Here is a 21,846-nt window from a genome sequence, read left to right on the forward strand (position 1 = left end):
AATATGTATCAAGAATGAGGTGGTAATCATGCCTTTATGTTTGTTTTTAAATTTGCATTGCTTTCAATCAATTCGAATTCACATTGTTTTGATTGAGATATCTGTATTATATAAAGATAACTTGATGCTGGCTTGAAATAAAAACAAAAAAAAGTGTATATATGTATTTTACAATTGACTACTAACACTTAATATGAAGTCAAAGTGAGCAAATTTTATTCTAATCGTTTATTTAGCAGAATTATATGATGACCTACTATCCTCTATTTTTTATACGATTTGACAAAAGCATTAATCGATTTTGGCAAATTGAACCACGTTACTATTGGCGACATAATTCGACGCTAACAATATAATGAAAATCGATCAGCAAAATAAAAAAGCAACCCGTCAAAATGTTCGGTTGACACACATTTTTCATTGAGAATTCTTTCTGTTACAGGTACGTATCAAGGCGCACTTGCAATAAAATGATAGAATGCGCATGGTGAGTTGTTTTCTATTCATTTTCTCCGTGCTATAGTTTAGTGAATGGTTCGCCCGGTGGTCGGTAGCGACTAGTGCCACTCGGATGGCTTGCAGCGAACGGAGCCGTTAGCTCAGTCACCTGTGCGTTGCGGCGGCGTGCGCGCGCAATGTACGTATGTGGATTCGCGCCGAGTGCTGTGCGATCGTTTCTTCTCGTGATCAACAGTGAAGTATGCAAATTGTAGTGCGATGCGCGGCGCCGTTTGGCGGTGATGTGAGATGCGTTTGACGTTGTATCATATACAGTACCGTATAGATGTGTTTCGTTTTGGCGGTCGCGTTTTGTACATGCGATTGTTTTTCGTTTGAGATTTTTGCATTTTTTATGATGCGTTTATATTGAGTTTAATGCATTTTAGCGGTATTATGTTTAACATAAAAAGGTCTAATACGATTAATACAATTCTCTTATCAGTATCCTGTATATAGTTTATCTGACGTTGATGTCGGTTTTGGTAGCGAAGTAAGTAAAAGATTTTAATTGTCGGTATAATTAAAGGCTTCCGAGTTGTCGACCTTTGCGAAGGAAAGTGAAATGATTAAGCAAATTAACGCATTTCAACGCTGCTCCGGTTTTACTTGATTTATTTAAAAAAACACATAATTACGGTGAAATTATCATATCATGTCTGCTGACATCTGTTTATTTTTAATCTGCGTGAAAGTTTTTTACATATTATATTAACATAAATGTTGGTTTGATTGTGTTGTTTGGTTTATATTCATTTGTTTTTTTTATATTCTTATGGATTTTTATAGAACACATAGACAATTCGTTTCTCTCTTACATATTTTTGCTATGTTGACGGTAGAAACTTAATTAATGTGACAAATGACAACTCTTGCTACCAAGAAACGAAATAATAAATAACAATATTTCGAGAAATAAAATCGAGCTCGTTCTGCAAAATTGAAAAACAATGATTTGTGACGTGTTTGTGTTTTGAAGAAAATATTAATTCTCAATGGTACGTAATAAATATTACTGTTTCTTCATAATAGTGGCAAATATTTCTTCCAGTATAGTTAAAATAAAAAAAAGCAAAATTCCTCAGTAAATAATGAATGCAGCTATGTAAAAGCTAGTCAGCTATGGAAATATATTACACCGTAAGAATAAATCGTGACTTTATATACCGCAAGTGCCGTTAATGTGCATAGGTACTCGTGACTCCATTATATTGATATAATAGATAACATTATGTGTATTTCTTTGTAAGTCATTTCAATATTCATTGCGGATTTCCAATAATTTCGGAGTTTTTGGGTTTATTCAGCCTATTTTTTTTTATTTTCTTAGAAAAGTTTTTCGTATGTTTAAAAGAAAATCAATGCTTGGAACAAACGTGAAATAGGCGTATGATTCCAAACTTATAGTGTAAAGAGGACACATTTGTGTTTCGTATGTACGTTTGTAATGTTGTCAAACAATAACTGTTAGACTGTTTTCAAAAATTTTTTCACCGTAACAAAGATGAAACTGAATGACATATCACATAAACTATATACGTATCCCCGGCGAAGCCAGGGCGGACCGCCAATATAGGGATCAATCACATTGGGGGAAAAGTTATTTACCTGCAGGGAATAGGTAAATGCCGAGTGCCAGGTTTTAGGCGTAATCGATTCTTCCTACCGAATATTGGTAATGGATTGCGATTGAAATTGCTCTCTCTGTTTGGTTTTGTTTTCCCTATAAAGTCGGTACGAATTGGTAACTTGTGCTATTTTCAAATATCTCCTCATATTCATTAGCATTCTTTAGTTAAATTGATTATTCATTCATTTGTCTTATAGATAATGAAACGTATTGCAATCCATTAAAGTTTGGAATCATTTGAATAACTTGCAATTATAGTATTTTCTTGTGTTTGATTTTACGCGAGTATTATACATTTAGAAATTAAATACTAAACTTGCAATTAATTTTATCGTATGTGGAAAATTAAGATTATAAACATTTTTAATGTTATCTATTGCAACATAAAATAGCCGTTAACGCTACTAACGCTAACATTTATAACGATGTTATAATATTAAAATACTAGCGATCCGGCCCGGTCTACACCGTGATGTTTTTTTTTCTTCATAAGAATCTTCCTCGTGTTGTAACAATAACACTAGAAAAGTTAGCCGATGCGTTCGAGTTTTTCACTTAGCAAGACATGTTGTAATTCATATTTATTTATAATATATATATGTACACGTCACATCGTCAAGATGCAGTGAGTTAATGGGATATAAATCGTTAGGTGCACAGCGAAATTGTTGTTACAGCAATCTCGTCTTTCCTCACCGTTGCAAGATAATAAATATTTCATAGACATTGCAAAAATTTTGCGAGTGAAATTGTATGTTGAAAATGGTTTTGATATTCTGAAAAGGAAATTGTTTTTGCATAGCTTAACTCGTTTTTTACTTTTGTATTACTAAACTAAATAATACTCGCGATAAGGCTAGACGTAGTTAATCGATTTGATTTGAATTGGATAATAGGAGTTAATAAATGTTCATCATAAAAAAAAACAGTTACTGACGTCGCCAAGTAGGTTCTTAAATCGACGGTATATTTTTTTGTTGTTTTGTAACTCGATAATTCCGTAGTTAAAAAGTCAACCCATTGACTTGATTATGTGATTGATAGATAATTGTTGTCATTTAGTCCCATTTAATAATCTAGTTTGGTAACTTTGCCCCTCCTCCGGGTGTACGGACGTCGGTGACATTATTTGTAGATTTTTTTTTAACTGTCCCTAAATTTTACGGCAAGTCTGCTCATACAATCAATTCTTTCAATTATAAGAACGAACGTTATATATATGTCTATATAAAACAGCGTCTGCGGCTTCGCCCGCGTGTACTTCACGTCATTTTTGGATCACGTCATGTCATTTCCCCCTTGCCAGCAATCCCTAATTCAAACCAAGCAAGAAATATTTTGTTTTCACTATAGAAAACCTCTACCCTCCGTGACACATCCTAACGACCAACAAATAAAATCGAAATTTTTTCATCGGTTCAGAAGAAAATGCAGATATTTCAGGTTGCATTTGTACCTATACAGGTGCATACATAATGCGAATGTATATTCACATTTTCGTGTAGTATTTCGTATAGATAAAGAACTAGTTTCTTTTAAAGTTTATAACTTTGCTATTATCAAGGGAAGCAAGACTTGTTTAATTCAAAAATGTTAATTTATCGTGGAATTATTTCTGAACACTTCGGAGAAAGTTATATTCGTATTCGCTCGTAAAAACTTTTAACTTTGTTGCTAATAGTAATAGATATTCTAATTTGAATAATCGTCGGCAATTACTATGAACCGATTAAGGGCCGTTTATTGTACGGTTTAATTTTGTGTAACTGTCTATTCGAAATGTTAAATTGCGAGGACTAGATTTTCGTTTGAATACAATTAATTTTCATTGAAATATTATAGTGTTGATATAATTTTGTTTTACAATAGGCGTATTATGGTTTATGCAGTTAATAAACAGGTGAAAACTGATTATATGTTTTAGAATGCTTATGCAGTATATATGTTCAGCTAATAGTTAATTTTGAAAAAAGATTAACTACCCTTATGTATTGTAACACCCCATTTTAATAGAAAAGTTTATACGTTTTTATAAGTCAAAATTAATTTGCGTTTTGAACTCGTTTTTAGTAATTTGTACGCTTGTGAATATAACGCTTTGTCTTTGATACTATTCACTTTAGAAATGGCATTTCAAATATTTATATCATTGTGTTATGTGTCAAGAAGCCGACAAGTGCAATAAAAACGTAAAAGTACTGCTTAGCATAGATAGAGTTATGAACTGTACCAAGGAGAATCCTTGTTGATATAATGATTGTTCTACTTCTGTTTTTTTTTTTATGCAAGAATGAAGGCCAGATGGAAATTGATGAGGATTCTTTAAAAAAAAAAATTAAAATCGACTTCCTTCCAGGTCCATTTAAATTATATTTATCCACGTTCTCTTTTTGAATGTGAGATATATTCTGTATGTATGTATGTCTGTGTGGTACGTCAGAATTCAGAACCGATTGATTTGTAGTTTGATTCAAAGAAAGGAAGAGATCATTTTCTCCTGTAAACCAAGGAATAGGGTCGCATGGGGGTTTGAAGTTAATACAATGGCCAATTAAGCAAAGTCGCAGGGGAATTATCTTTCCACAAAAATATTAGAGAGAAACCGTTAGATTTTGTGCGATACTTACTGCACTAGGACCAGGTTGATGCAGCTTTTTTAATATCCACATCCTTTAACCCAAATAAAAGTATATAACGATATTGTTATTGTATATAGTAAATCAATTATTAGATTATAACCTGATATCGGATATTAATAAGTATGTATTTAAATGCACACTGAATTTTCTTCCTGTACCTATAAAAACAATAGCCTTAAATCGTTGGTTTTATACATAGTTAATTATTTTGTTCCAGATCAAGCAATGATAATAAGTAACATTATATTATCATACATCTAATCTTTTAAAATACATTTAGACGTGTTTTTTTTAAGTCTAGATGCCTCCTTCCTCTTAGATTGAATGATTAACAATCATTATAATTATTATATATAACTTGCTCTCAAATATTTTTCTTTGTTTGAGGTGAATTCAGTTCACGTAATAATTCTTTTTATCCATAAATATCCATCAAATGCTACTAAATAACTAAAATTTTCTATTTATATTCAACTAAAAGTATCACGACAAACGGTTGAAAACCCATGCATCCAAAAAATCATAAAAAAACAGTCGAATTTAGAACCCCCTTAGCTATTGGGAGTGTCGGTTAAAAAAGGAAAAGTAGCGTTTTTTGTTAGCGTTTTCTTATAAAGTTTAGAACTAACTTAATGTTTTTATACTTTTAGCAAACGAGAAATGTTCAAAGGCCAACATTTATTCATAATCAACAACTTGGTGGTAGAATAACGTGCTAATGTGAGATAGATGCTAATTCTCGTATATTATTATTATTATAGACAACCGACCGATATTTTGTTATTAATTCACAACCAACTTTTGCGTTGATTTCAATATTGAATTGTAATTTTTTTAGCACTTACTGAGTGAGACTAGTGTTGTTTGCAATTACAAGTTCTAGGCGTAGGCCTGCTGGAGAAGGAAAAAAATTATAAATATTTAAGTATCGATTTAAAAATGTATAATAAATATGTAATAGGTATAATTAAATTCGATCGTTTATAAAAAAAATGAAATTCTATGTCCGATACTCCTGCTAATACTGCTTTCATCAACCATTCTATAAAGTATGTACAGAACCAATTATTTTTTTAATATTATTTTTCTTAATTTGCTTTGGTTGTAGATTTAACGATTGTATTTTACAAAACATTTTATTTTTTATATCCGTAGCAGTATCTCAGACTACAATGACGTCATCAAGATAAATCGAAAGTGATTCAAGTTTACGGCTATCTATGAGAAGATTCCATTTCACTTGACCCGATGTAACCCTCTTCAATATTCGTCTCGATTCGCGAAGGCTCGATTAGCTTGTGAAACCGAATGCCCATTATTGTAGTGCGAGAGCTAGCATAAGTTTTGTAGTGTGTTAAGTATTTAGTGTCGGTGCTTTTCAGTATTGTTACGAGTAACACTTAACTTGTCAAGTGTTTTTTTTTAATTTTCAAAAAGTTCGTCGTAAACTTCCTCCGAACTTTAGAAATTCACATCAATTCATTCCCATTGCTGACCGTACCAATAGGTACATTACCTAACTAATAGGTAACGAAAACACCCAAACAAAACAATGCACTGTAATTAGTATCCAACATGCCTAGCCCCAATCGCGGGCCAATCAACAGTCGGGCGGATAATGAAGTATTAATGACGGTTGCGCAAGCGCAGCGGCTCGCGTCGATTGTCACTCAAGTGATACGGATCTCGTTTGATATTCAATAACATTGGCCGAACGATTTGACGAATAAAGCTTGGTCTGTGGGCTGTTGTGAATGGTGAATTGATTGGAATTCTAGATTGTAATGTTATTAACATTTTTTATATGTTATTTTTGTATGTCCGACTCTTTAGCTATATCTCTGTTTGTTTCATTTCATCTTATATATAATAAAATAATATCATCAGTTTACCTTATTATCCTGCTTAGGACCGTCACTATTAAATGATTTCTTTACGTAAACCATTCTGCATAATAAAGCAAGTGAGACAATTTTGTTTATTCCATCATTAGCGTTTTTAGTATCTGTTTTAACTATGTTTAATAATACAAATATAATACGTTTTCATAAGCTATGCCAAAATATTTAACATATTAAATCATAATACATTCTGAAAAAAGAAAATTACCTACACATACTGTTATAAATTTGAGGAATTTAGTATATCTAGCCTAATCAAGGGCACAGACAACATAATGATATGCTCAAAGGTTGACGAACTCTATTACACTATCGAAAATTAGCAATAACCCAAATTGCCAGTCATTAATGCTAAGAGTGTTCAGAGAAATCGTTTGTAATTGTACAATTTACCGAATCCGCTGTGTATAAGCCACACAATAATAATAATAAGACACACAAATAGAAATTTGTGTGTCTTATTATTGATGGCTTGATAGGTCAATGGTGAAATTGACACGTTTTCCGAAAGGTTTGAGGTTGTCGGTTGTATGTTAGAGATAAAGCGCACTGGCTAGATCAATTTTGACTGCAACAATCAGTCAAAAGTAGTTTTGACCGATTCAGATGCCTTTAGTTTAAAACATTTTTTTTATGTTTATACAATGTGGTAATATATATTGCGATATGATGATATTTTCGGTTTTTTTTTGTTTTCGTTGAATTAAGGGTTATGTTCATTGAGGCTTTATATGTATTTAACGATAGGTAGATTTAACAATGTTATATATCTTAATTTACACAAAAAATGAAACTAGTTGTTTTACTACGTAATGGAGGTACTTAAAATTTCAAAATTTAAAGTAATATTTAAACAATATAATAGAAAGTTTTGCACTTTTTCTTTCAACACTCTCCTATGCTTTGTCATTGTCAAATCTTGTATGTATTCGCAATAATGAGTGATCAGTTTTAGTGTTTTTTTACATAGACCAAGAGATGGTTGACGATTTTTATATTAAATCATATTTGACTTGTATTCAAATTTTTTATGATCAATAGTCAATCAAAAAATATTAAAGAATTCTTGCATATTTTTCCATTTCTTTCAATTCGAATTAACCTTTTTTATGGTGAAGATTCTCTTTCTTTTCTTCTTCTTCTTCTATTTATAAAAAATGGTTTTTTATAAAGAAGATATCATAAAAAAAAAAAATTTCATACAAATAAGATAAATTTCATAACTAGTTTCTAAAATCAAAAATGTTAAGATCGAAATAAAATAGAAATTCTCTTCGTGATGTGATGGTATCGATTAATTATTGCTAATATTATCAAAACTAAACATCACAATAAAATTGATTGACACGATATTTATTTAACCTGAATGCTATGATACTTCCGAGTTTAATTTTATAGACCTTAATGATTTTATTCCATTTTCATGCTCATTACCCACTATAACTATTACTAGTTAAACCTTAATCCAATTATGAAAATAAGGTTACGATAACTGTTTTATTAGAAATGAATTATAAGTCTCAATTGTAAAACGATCCACGTACCTACTAATAAAATTGTTTTCAATTAAAAAGGATACAAACCTCAAACGCAAATAAAGAAAATAAAACGTAGTACAGAACTTCAACAACAAGATATCTAACGAACACTGGCATCACAAGAAGAAATAACAAATAAATTTTACAGTGCCTCGTGAACGAGTGACCGTATGTCGCAAACATAGTGACTTTGAGTAAGATGTGAAAGTGTTTAAATATACATACCAAAATGTGCAGCAAGGATCAAATCACTCACATCCTGGGGAAGATCAATGTGGTAAGTATACAAAATTAACTTTAAACTAACATATTATAAGGCTGTAGGTGCTGACGTATTATGAGGCGACCGAAACGTATGTTCCCTCGGTTCTTCGGTGATTTTCTATAACCTACATTAAGATTGTTTTTTACTATATTGAAATTGAACTCTTTTCCCGATTGAACTGTTAAGCGATTTCGTAAAATAATAATATAACTATCGATTCAGCTTCTACAGAAGTATAAAACATATCGTATAATGCTATTTTGTAATTGAACATCTTTTCTTAAGTCGATACTTACAATGTTAAGTGTTATTTGTTTTTATATAAATTTATAACGATGTGACTTATTAAAAGGCGACAAAATGTGTGTCTAGGTCACCTTTATGCAATCTAATTAACCGAAAATTAATTAATATATATTGACAAATTGCTATCTATTTTAGATAAGAATGCGATTTTAAAATGCAATCTTTTAAAGATGCACAATTTAAATTCTAATTTAGCGAGAAAGACATTTGAATTCGGTTTGAAATACTTATAAAAATGTATAAGTAGCTCACCCGAAGAGTTTTTTAATTTGTTAAATCTATATTAATTACAGACTTTTACATATATTTAAACACGATTGTATTGTGGAATGAAGTTCGGCGGTGGTAATCATCCTGAATATTTAATGATAATAGAGCTTTGTTGTTAAATATTAAATTGTTTTGTTATATATAATAACGCAGGGCAATTTAAGATTTTTAATTGCCTATTACAGGTATCATAAAGCTTTTATTGCGTTCTAATTATATTTATCGTCCACTCACGCATTATCTGTTGCAACGAATGTTTACAATCAAACACCAAGAAACATTCTAACGAATGCAAAGAGAACGATTTATTTACATTGCGATTCGATAAATAATGTCGTAAACATGTAGGAATATTAAACGGTGATTGCATGCAAAATATGCTTCGGTTTCACACAGTATATTGGGTAAATCGACCGCGATGTAATTAGGGATTGCGAGTGGTTTCATAAGTTTGCAAGGCTGTGGTGTGAACAGTAAGGAAAGCGTCCTAGTCTTTTCTCATTCCGGCGGTTCTAGGAGTTAATTTGGTAGCCATGAAAGTGACTGTGGTGCGGGTTTATCAGCGTGTTATTGGTTATATTTACTAGTTGATTCAGTTGATAATTGATTCTGCTTGGATAGCTTTATCGTTTTCTAAATTCTGAGGAAATAGGTGCTATGTTATATTTTAGAGTTATATTTTGAGCCTTGTATTTTCAAAACTTATGATTATATATTTTGTCTGTTAAAACGGCAAAGTATATTGTGTGAAATGATAAGTTCGCTGAAAGCTAAAACTATCCGTCTGAACGGGCTCTTACGCGAGATGAATATCCTGCGTGACCGGTTCTCGTGTTGTTAATTGTTTGACGAGTAGACTGTCTCCTTATGGTCATGACTCCTGACCCGCCGATTGGATCAACTGTTACTTTCGGTAGAAAGCTGTTCAGTCTCTGCAAGGAAAAGTTAATTTGTTTAGCTAATTTAGTCGTAATGAGGATGCTTTGTCACATGTGATTGCTGGGATGGAAGTCGGATAAGATTTAATGGTAGGGGATAATGGTCTCTATATAGGAGACGGCAAGGTTCGTAAATTGTTTACGTTTTCATGAATGAGAAAATTCATTACTGTCTCTTAGATGTTAGATATGTTTATTTTAAATTATGTATGTATAATTGTATATTTTAGTTGGAATTTGGTTGATTGTGGAACATATCTTTGTCGTTTTTATTATATTTATATTTATAATGTCATTTTATAAAGAAAGGACCCGTTTTAAGCTCGGATTTTTCAAATAAAAGTTAATAAAGATAACATTGATATAAATGTCATTCATTTACACGTATATTACATATTTCATGAACACTTGATTCCAGCTTTATTGTCAAAAAAAACAGACCTACATCATCAAAATTACAGATCATATTTGCATATTCACCACATACTTACGTAATTTTAAAACGAATGAGCGCTTACAAAAACAATGTGCGTCTTTTATCTCAGCTAATGTTTAATTAACGCAGTCGTGCCTATCTGTCGCTAGTCAAGTGGGCGTCCCGGTGATTGATGTCTCTATGTTGTACTAGAGGCATTCGCTCCCGATCACCATTGCGGGTGACCTTAGCCATTCTCGTGATTACTTATTCTAGCTGACTTTTAACAGAGCTTTAATGTTTGCACGGAAGGTTTGGACGGCGTGTGACGTGTGATTAATTGATTTTGTGCTAATACGAAAGTGGTTTTTGATTCTTTGCGGTCATAGGCCAGAATTCAGATTTGAGAAGATATTAGGAAGTTGTGTGTAGGGAATGAATGAGTAGGTACTTTATTGGGTTAATTTACGGTTGGCAATAGGAACAAATAATAAAAGTGACTATTTGCATAATCTCTAATAAACTTTAAATATTAAAAATGTTATGGTGACCTTAGTGGAAACCATTAAATAAGGATGATATTGTCATTGAATATCTTAAAATAGTTTAGTTTCCTAGTTGAGTATAAAAATGGTTGTATCGTAAAAAGTGGCTAAGCTAACAAAAAAGCTGATCGTCACCACTTTATTAACTGATTTCCACTATGTGAATGTAGTTCATTCGTGATCACGTTCGTTGCTTCCGCGTGCCTCAGGACTTGTTGTGCGATCTTACTCAGCCGTGTGAAGGTTTCGATTATATGATACATTTAATGTTGTCTAGACTTGTATGGTGCTCTTCTATATTGGGCGTGTGAGGGTTTCTGACTGTCTGATGTTATGTTGGTTGGTTGGTTGGTTGGTTGGTTGGTAGTTAGTAATTCGTTGGAACTCCCTGATTTTTTGATTTGAGTGCGTTCTGAATCATCAGAATTCATCAGATGACCTTTTCATTATTTAGAATAATAATGGTAGGTATGCAGTTCGTGTAGTGGACCAGATAGTTGCATAGCTACTTATTTTTTTATGATTTAACTAGATTTTGCCCACGGTTTCGCACGCGTTAAATTCGGCAGTAGTTTAATAAATGTTATTATACACAAACCTCCCACTTGAATAACTATCTATAAAAAAACCATCAAAATCCGTTGCGTAGTTTTAAAGATTTAAGCATACATAAGTACATACAGAGAAAGCGACTTTGTTTTATACAATGTAGTGATAGGTTGTGGGATTAAGGCGTTTTAATAGTATTGTGTGTATCAATCTAAAAGTGTTAAAATGTTAGCGGGGCTTGGTAATGAAGATATTTATTTTTTGTTCATTATATAAATGTTTTAATACTTGTTAAGTTCTGCCTATGTTGTTTACAGGTTAATTTTTTTTTTAATTTTGCGGTATTTTTTTACACAGCTTCGTGCTAGTTGATTATTACACCGCGACATAACATTACCGACGTCCGTGACATTGCATTTACTTTCAGGCTAATGTTGGGCAATGATTGATATGTTAATAGCCAATACTTAACGACTAGCCTTCGACAAAACACACCGTTTCCTTCCCCGTATTGATTGGCCGCTGGTATGCGTTTAATTGCTTTGTCGTGTTTGTTTGGATGATTTCCGTTATCATTGACAGCTTTTGCTGTCTCCGCGTCAACAGTAATTGGAACATGTTGGACATTTGTAATCGCTTGAGCGGTTCCTAATTTGTTCTCCAATTCTATATGTTTAGTTTTGTAAATTAGTTATAGTGTTAGTTAAATAATAATGTTTATATAATAGTAATTGATTTATGCGCCATGATACGTTTATATGGTGTAATATATTGTGTGCATTTTGTGGAATATTGGCATGAAAGTACAATTTATCAGTTGAATTTTAAACGGGATTCTCATAAATGATATCAGCATACATAAATTGGTCAACATACTCCGTGCGCTGTGTTAAATATTCACTGCAGTACGATGCATTGAATTGAATGATGTTTATTGTGGATTATACAAAGTGGACGTTGTTCGCAAATACGTGCGTGACAGTGTTATAAAGAAAGTAAATATCATTGTGTTTTTACAATCGATGATTGATATACGTTTGTTGTTTCTTTTGCTGAGTTTATGCTCAATTGGTTTTATGGAAACATTGCAATTTAGGAGTGCTGTAGCTGTGCGCTATATGTCATTTTTATCCAATGTGACGGGAGGATAATGGTTTTCGAGCGTATGTATGGAGCTATGTATGTCAATTCCCTTGGCACGCTTTATAGCTCAGAGCGGTGGATGGATTTTGATATATCAGTAGTCGTTGTAATCATCAGAAATGTGGTAGTGATATAGGCTATGTAAATTTACAAAATGACAAACTGACCTTTTAAAATAACTTGTGCCTATGAAAGAAGTCTATGAATGTCTAGAAGCCTATGAGGAAGAAATTTGGAAACATTCAGGTCAAGCGAATTTGTTAGATGATATTTTTATACCGTTGTTTTAGGTATAACGTTATCAGTAATTATCGTTTATGGACTTCAAGAGATCCGTAAGATTTATCGTGGTAAAGGTGTATTTTAGTGAAGTTAGTATAACATTTTTTTTCTTTCTCTCTTTTTCTTTTCGTGTATCTACAATTCGTCTCACGTTTGACCGAAGAATCGAATGATAGTACGTACGATGTAGATCAATTTGGGCTTCGATAGAAAGTAAGATGCGTTTGCGAGGTCATCGGTTCCGTGATTCGCCTTGAATTCATGAATAACGTTAATGAATCGATCTCGTTACTGTTTTGATTGATCACGATGAATGCGGCCAATTGCATTGATGGATGATGGACGGGAGTTTAAGTGAATATGTACGCTGCTGGGATTTGAGAGGGAAGATGTGACGTCACGGCTTATAAGGAGTGTGTAAATACTATGATATTGTATCGAGTATGACCAGTTCGCGCGTTATTGAAACTAACTACTACATGACCATTCATTTGTACAGCAAGGCTTATTTTAAAGCATTTGAATTGTCTTCGTATTGTCTGTGGGAAGGCATGCTATAACAATATATAAATATGTAAGGATGTTTGAAATCGTCGTTTTTTTTTCTTACTCCTATAAACAAATTAACAATACATTCACTCTTATATTTAGTATTTATACATAGATTCCGCTTTGGAATTTCACGTTACTTTTAACATTACATCACCAGTCATATGTTTTTCTATCGAACTCTAAAAAGGCTTATGTAAGTAGCGGTGAGGTTGTTAATTGTAAGATAAACACGCGTGTTGTTGTGTTTTCGTATTGACATGTTGAACTTTCAAAAATTATACGTGCACGTTGTAGAGAGTTGAGTAATAGTTATGGAGTTATTTTGGTTGTGCTGAGTGATGATTGGCGATAATTGATTTATGATGTACTTATTAGAGAAGAGAAACAGTGTCATTATTTATTACAATTACGTTTACACAGATAATAGAATACTATATTAGGTTTAAACTAAAAGTAATGACGCACGTCCGAGCAATAGGACTATGTGCATAATTAAGATGTCTCTCTCAATAGATATAGAAGGGATTTTTATAGTTTTTTAGTTTTTAGCAAAGCAAAGAAATTAACAAACTTGAATTTAGGTATTAAAACAATAAACACCGTGTTTAGTACTAAAATTGATATTTGATAGGGGTCCATCAACTTTATTGAAACTAATTATAAATTAACACCCATTCTTACCGATTTTGGAACTTTTGTGTAACGTCATAAGTTTTTTTTTAGGCTGCACATCGCGAAATATTTGCAACGTATTTAAATACTTACCATACTTGAACTGACGCGGAGATTTTTATCTATGCTTCTAATTCATAGAACTCAAATCCCAATACACATAGTTACAGTTTCTTTGAAATATTCATCAACGTCTTGCTAATAGTTAGTTCCCACACAAAAAGTTCACTATTAGCTTGAGATTATTACGTATGAATGAATTTAGTGTTTGCATATTATGTTATTTGCTTTTTTTGGCGATTATTATTTATAAAAATACAGTTTTTGGTTTTCAAGTGATCAGATTTCTGAATTTTTAATAACACATGAATACACGTATCTGACTAGTATTCAACACAATCGGGATAAGAGAATGCATTATTGAATAAAAACATCCAAATACACAGACTTTCATCCTTTTATCTTATTATGAGGCAATGTTAAATATTATAAGGAGATTGAAAATTAAAACTGTTCAATGATTTTTTTATTACATTGTTAGTTCCTCGTACCGAGTTATTTATTTATATTGTTTGCGATCCAAAGGATTGATTCCGCTATTCTTTTCGTTGCAAACGAATCGACAAAGGGGGCGTGAAGGTCGCAGCAATTTGTCTATTGAATGACAAGAGTTTATCAGAGGTCGGCCCGTGTTTACATTGTGCGGTAATCAATTATTTACTATTGATGCTGGGCTGCGTTGTGTCAAGGATACGTAGTAGACTTTAATATGCTAGGCGTGCCGCTTATGTGCGATGTGTTAGCGGCGGGTTTCAGTAAATTAAGTGCTGGGTTTCGAGTTTTCTGTTGGAGATTTTGATGGATAGATAAATATCGTTATATCTTGTCAAAACACGGGTTGCAACGGTTTCCGCTCCTTCGCGTGGATTTTCGGGATTTAAACTATTCTTTATCCTTCCCTATCCTCTCGGGTCTCAAATTATTAATAGTTTAATAGTTAAGGCGTTGCTTTCTTTTGTAATACAAGTAGAGATTAAGTGCAATCTCAAACATATTTGTAGATATTTGTAGTATGAGTTATTAGGCAAAGTGTTTATTATAAATAGTAAGGATAGTAGTAGGAGGATAAATATAAATATCGAAAACAGAACACCATGTATACGTAAGAATCTATTTACGTTTAGGCGGAGCCATCGAAACTTTAATAAAGTGAAAACAAACCATTTGCATAGATATGGCGAATATTATTTGATTTCGCGCTAAAAGCTTGACGAATTATAAAACAAATCGCGTGACTATAATGTAAAATGGCCGTTTAAAAATTTACATATTGGTCAAAACTTGCGTATTTCAATAATTGGATTATTTATTGCCTTAATCTTCGGTGTTAGGAAACCGTTTTGGTTAGCCTAGATATTTGCGAATGGATTGAAATCATTGCTACAATATATTTTAAGTGAACTGGCGTTTAAAAATGTGTTTTGTTTGCGTAATTCGCAAATTGTTTAGTTTTAGTATTTAGGTAGGACAGTCTTATCTCAGTCTATAGTAATTTATGTGTTTTTTTGTTTGTAAATGCTGCCACGCATGGTATTTTGTAACTTTATTATAAATTAAGTAAGAATAGCTTGTTTGTTATTCCGTAGTTAATAAGACCAAAGAGTAATATTATAATTGGATGACTATCGCTTGCCAATAGAAATAAAAATTAAACAAATTGTCATTATATTTTTGAAACTTTAACCTATTATTAATTGTTTTGCCAATATTTTAACAGTTTTGTTGTCTGTACTTGCTGAATTGAGTAACATTATATATCTCTAAATATGATACACTTCCAGGCTAACAACATTTTTAATGTACACTTATGAGTATTTGATTTCACGCCATTTTGTATGATATTTTGTATATTCATTGCAACGTATAGGGATTTGTCGGTATAAATTGAATGTTTACATCTAAGAGCGGCCGTAGTTTATTTAATGAATTCCATAAGGTGAGGCAAAACGCCTAGCCATATGGCTTACAATTTGGAACAGCCAAACACAACAATCAAACCCGGAAGATAAAGAAACATTAGACAAGAAATCAAATCACGCGGCACCTTTCATCGGCTACATCTCGCACGTACCGGCTCAATTAACTCGCCAATGTATAATTGGGGTCACTGTTGCATAACTGTTACGAGATCCGGCCGCTTGTTCCGTTTTGTATCCGATTTTGTGAGTAGATGTTACTACAGGCGCCTAGTGAACAGCTGTCTTAGCTAGTCCGCATGATTTTTTTGGAATTTCTATGTTTTCTTTCGTTTTAACATAGAATTAACATTCATTTTTTTCCCAAGGAGGTTCTGTAGGTAGATTGTGGCGTGTTAGCTCTGCTTTGATTGTATTGAAAATTGACGGATTTAATCTAATTAGTATTTTCGTCATATATACTCTGTGTATGTTTTGATTAATTGAAAATCAGTTGAATAAGGATAGTAGTAGAATCTATAAGCGCTTTTGGGCAGCAGTCTTAGCTATGCTTTAATTTCCGATCTTTAAGAAGTTTTTGTTTTGAGTGTTCGTTTACCTTATCAAACCTTTTTTTTACAAAAACGAAGAGCTTCTATCTCCATATTGGTATCAACTCGTATTTACATTTCATTCAGTTAATGTATTCTCTAAATCGCCTCTTTCTATGTTCACCTATTTCTTTTAACGACACGATTTTGCCCGCCATATAAATCTGTATGTGCACTGTATACAGGTGTGGCATGAATAATGCAAGACTTTTGCATCACGTCCATAGGGAAGCCGATTTATTACTTGTTTACGCTGATTGAGTTCAAACTTACAGCCGGATTCCTGGACATTTTTTCTAGATCACTTCTAGCGCTGGATTCGCTATCTTTGGTTGTAAAAAATGCGTGATTTATTTAATGGTTGTGTGTTATCCGGATAGTAGGAGTAACTAAGATAGGTTTTTATATTGAAATAATTATAAGGGTTAAGACGATATTATTGTTAATGGAGCATAAGTATAGTGTGATGTGATAAATGCAATAGGTTTCTTGCTGTAAATATATTTACAGCGTTTAGTTTGGTAGAATATAATTAAAGAAAGAGAAATCAATCAAGTTTATAGTTACAAACTCACAATTGTTTATTTGTACGGAAGCAATTGGACAAACAAACGAATGTCGTAAAATGTAGAATGTAAACATGGTTACATTATTTTATTATAGGTATAATGTCGTATTGTCATTGAAAGATTTATCGTGCTGTAGCCGTTTCGAAATCTTTTATTATTTCTCCACAGGTATTTGCGGTGATTGCATAATTTACGAATAAGCTAATTAAAACTAGCTAAATAGTCAATTGGAAACGTGTTTCAGATCAAAGAAGTAAATAGTTGTGTAACATGCTTAATTAATTGATGTCTTAGATAACTTATCGGAAAAACTGGGTAAGAGGAGAGTGTTCTAATTCGTTGCAGTGATTAGATAAACGCTCAATGGACATAGTTTGTTGCATCCGAGTGGTGGGTTACATATAGCAGTGGTGATACACTTTAACTTTAAATGGAAATCTAAGAAGAACTTTTATGCGATGTTTGTATTCATGTAAAAAGATACTTTCCTATGGTGCTGGAAAATAATTAGACGACATGTGATACAGTTAACTGTGGAGATTTGCAGTGAAAATTTAAATGTATGTATAGATGTATATATAATAATGAGTAGCTCAATTTTTTTCTTATTTGAAAACAAAAAGGACAATAATAAATCGTATGTAAATTTTATGAATTTTCCGGAGATAATAATAAAGCTGGTCACGATTTTGTTATCTTAGCATATACGCGAAAGTATTTATAGTTTGGTTGCCAAAACAACTTCGTTAGGTAGTCAAGGTTTCTCGTTATTTAGCATTAATTTTATATATATATATATATATATATATATATATATATATATATATATATATATATATAATTAAATGCAACTCTAGAAAAACAGCTGGAACGTTTAATACAATTTTTTTTTAATTTTTATAATATAAAGAGGAAAGATTTGTATATACTCATGTTTGTAATGTTTTCTTACAGAAACTACTGGACCGATTTCAAAAATTTTTTCACCATTACAAAACTGCAAGTTCACTGAGTGACTTAGGATATATCTGTACCAAAGGCAAAGCCGGGGCGAATAGCTAGTCACTCATAAAATTACAATACGAAAGCATTTAATTACTCATTTGTTATAAAACACGTTCAATTACATACAAGCTGATTTATACCGCTAAGAACAATTTCGTAATAATTATAATCATTGTTTCATTCAAATTGTTGAACCTTCAATGGAAGGTCCGATAATTTGACTGATCCTGTTGATTAATTGCATTCGGATAATCACATTTTGAAAGACGATGACGATGTCAAAGGTGTCAAGGAGGCAATCAACGGAGTATAATTAAATTTATCCTCGGTCTCTCGCTGTACCAAATTATTAACATTATGTGGATATTGATTATAAACTAAACTTCGTTAATGATTGACACAAAAGGTGAATATATCAATTGGGGAAAGGAATTTCTGAGCTTAGCAAACAACAACGATATAATTTTTAAAAACATATTGGGGCACTCAATAGGTATTGAAGTAATTTGTTTAGCATTGCTAAAAACTGTAATCTTCTGTAAATACAGTGTGTTCTCACGAAAGTCTACCACCTGTGAAATTCGTATACCGCGGACTAGCACTATTATTTACATAGTATTTAAACAAAACTCGACCCTGCATTGACCCCTGCGAAACCCCCGCAGCAAAATCCTGCACGTTCCGTGTTCCTACAATAAAAACATCAGCATATTCATCGTCGTTCACTTTCACCACTTGCACCTCAGGCTTCGTCGCGTACGTGATGTCCATGGTTATGCTGTCCTCCTAACACACTATGCGTTTCGGAGTCTTTCACGGTCAAGAAAGTGATCGCTGATAGATGGCAGTTCCGTGAGTCGAGAAGATATACAAATTTCGTGTTCACCTGTGATCGGAATTACTTACGTGTTTCGTTGTGATTTATTTTAAATGCAGCTTGTGTATATTAAAACTTAGGTCCCGGATATATGATTTAACTTGAAGCTTCTTTTTATAATGTTTCATAAATGTTTTAACAATCAAATTGACGATTTTTAAGTTTTTCTTACTGCATATCTTTCCAATGCTCGAGAATACAGTTCTCATGTTAATGGCCTCCTTACATGAAAACAGGTCGACGGTCACGGTCAACGAAAGTGACTATCCACTCGGATTGTCGGATTTGTTACACGAGTCTGTTTTGTTAAAGCATGCTGTATTCTCACATTGTTGTTTGCTTTTGCGGAAACTACTATTGAATAGAAGCCACGTTTGTTTTAAACGTTTTCCCTTTTTTTAAATATTAAAATTTTTATAATGGTAAATAAAATTGTTTTTTTATTATTATTTTATTATTATTAATTAGTATACTAATGTATGAAAAATAAAAAAATATAAACCCAATTTAACAACGTGCTTTAGTCTTTTATAAAAATCTCGAATAGCTTCAAACAACTCAATTTTAATGATAGTCATTACCGCGAGATACAGCGTTAAACGCGTCTTCCGCGTTTTGCATCTTAATTAGCCGCTTCCGAATCGGCGCTAATTAATTATATTAACACAAACATACAGCTCGTTAGCACTGTTTCCACACATTGCGAGTAAACTGTGAAACAGGTGGAAATAAGGTTTCTGCCTATCACTGGTTCCGATCTAAAATGCAATAGTTCACTAAATGCCGATTCAAAGTTCAAGAGAACAATGCTTTGGCTCTGATGAAATTGGTACTTGAGATTTTGATGACGTGTAAAATTGAATTTGGGGCGGAATTAATGAAAATGTGATGAACACGAGGGAGGTGAATATTTAATGGTGTTGATGTGCGTGGGATAATGAATTCGCAATGAGATTCTTGATATATATTAAGTGTTATCGTCGTTGGATCGTCACTCGTCAGCATTCCCAAAATTGTTAACTGCCTCCAATGTTTCCAAATTAGCAACTTATAACCCTTTTCATGAGTTATTTGGCTATTTATTTTCGATATGCTTATCGTAATTCTCAGCATTCTCGGAATGTAGTTCCCATGGTGATGTGTTTTAGAAAATTTCATGAATATTCATCATCCTTTTTAATTTTGTTTGAAATCTACATTTGGTTTTCAAATCGTATAAAAGCATACGGTCGTGTTCAATTTTCAACGTCTTAATGGTGTTGAATTTCTAAAAACCTTCGTGAATGCAATCCTACATTCATATTAATATATTAGAAAATACGTCAAGAATAATAAAATGCGGAAGAAGAAAGCGAGAATGTGAATGAACGAGTAGCAAACATAGTATATGCGTTATTTATCATACAATTATTATTATTGATAGACAACGTCCTAAGGTGATTGCGTCAGAGCCGAAGAAAGTCGCTCAAAAATACTGGTTTTGACATTCTATTATCTAATCATTTCACTTCGGGCGTAGTGTTTTTTAATACAGTTATCTTTTGAATCAATCATGAATCAGTGATACTGGATAAACTGAATTATAAATTATGTCATTATAAAATTTTAAACATGAGGATCGGTTCTCTAAATAAATTCATGTTGTTCAAAATTTTATAACAAACTAGCGGTCCGCCCCGGCTTCGCACGTGGTACATATACAGCCTAAAGCCTTCCTCAATAAATTGGCTATCTAAAACTGAAACAGTTTTTCAAAACGGACCAGTAGTTCCTGAGATTAGCGCATTCAAACGAACAAACAAACAGACTCTTTAGCTTTATTATATTAGTGCAGATATTTTAAATTTAACTTTTATTTTGTATTAAACTTAATCAATTGCAATGTTATAAACTTTAAACCAGCACATGTTAATACATCGATGAGCCATATTAACCAAATTCGAAAAATGAAGAAAAATAACTGCTAAACCGTGACAAGCGAGCGACTGTGTCAAATGCCTAGCTCAGGTCGTTAACATACAAATTGCACTAAAATCTGCGAATTGATTCGATCGATTACACTTTATAACCTTGATATTTTAGCTTTATAAAATTTAGAAATATCTACTGTATCACTTATTAATCATAATTTATTCAAGACTTAGAAATATTTACGCAAATTACCATAAACATTACCATTTAAGTTAGTATGTAGGTATTTAGACTACTGACTTTATAGTCCATGGCGATGCCCTACAGAGTTTTATATGCAAACAAAATATAATTGTTATTATTTCTTTGATTTAATGGTGAATGGAATTGAGTGAAAGTGTAATAAAGTTTTATGTTCTTCTTTTGAGGCATGCTCTATGCATTCATTGTAATAGGAAATTATGTTATTGTTTCTATCTATAGGCCGAAACATGACCTAAATTATTAATATTGAGGTATCAAGCAAGAAATATAACGAGTTGGTGTGTGGCGTTAAGATATTAGCATAGAATGAAAAAAAAAAATGAATTGATAACAATTGAAATTGAGGACGCTGAAATTGAATTTTTTGTGTGGGAAAATAATCTCATTGAACTACGCTAATGTTTAAGTTTCATCACTTATAATCCTCTAAATATTGCGTATTGTTCCTTGTTATTGTTATATCAGGGAAGTATTCATTACAAGGTTTTTCGCTCAGATCAAGTTTCGCAGT

The 21,846-nt window shown here is 32.3% G+C and overlaps 1 protein-coding gene across 1 annotated transcript in view; it reads left to right on the forward strand.

Annotated features, from left to right (window-relative positions):
* The first annotated feature begins 534 nt into the window (after positions 1–534).
* Positions 535–21,846, forward strand: part of LOC119833134 (disheveled-associated activator of morphogenesis 1) — a 57,918-nt gene continuing 36,606 nt past the window's right edge. Inside the window, exons 1-2 of the mRNA XM_038357041.1 lie at positions 535–698; positions 8,243–8,483. Coding sequence (XP_038212969.1) covers positions 8,436–8,483 — 48 coding nt within the window. The 5' untranslated portion in view covers positions 535–698; positions 8,243–8,435. The remainder of the gene's footprint in view (positions 699–8,242; positions 8,484–21,846) is intronic.

This window comes from Zerene cesonia, chromosome 16 (assembly GCF_012273895.1).
Source record: "Zerene cesonia ecotype Mississippi chromosome 16, Zerene_cesonia_1.1, whole genome shotgun sequence".
Classification (NCBI taxonomy): Eukaryota; Metazoa; Arthropoda; class Insecta; order Lepidoptera; family Pieridae; genus Zerene; species Zerene cesonia.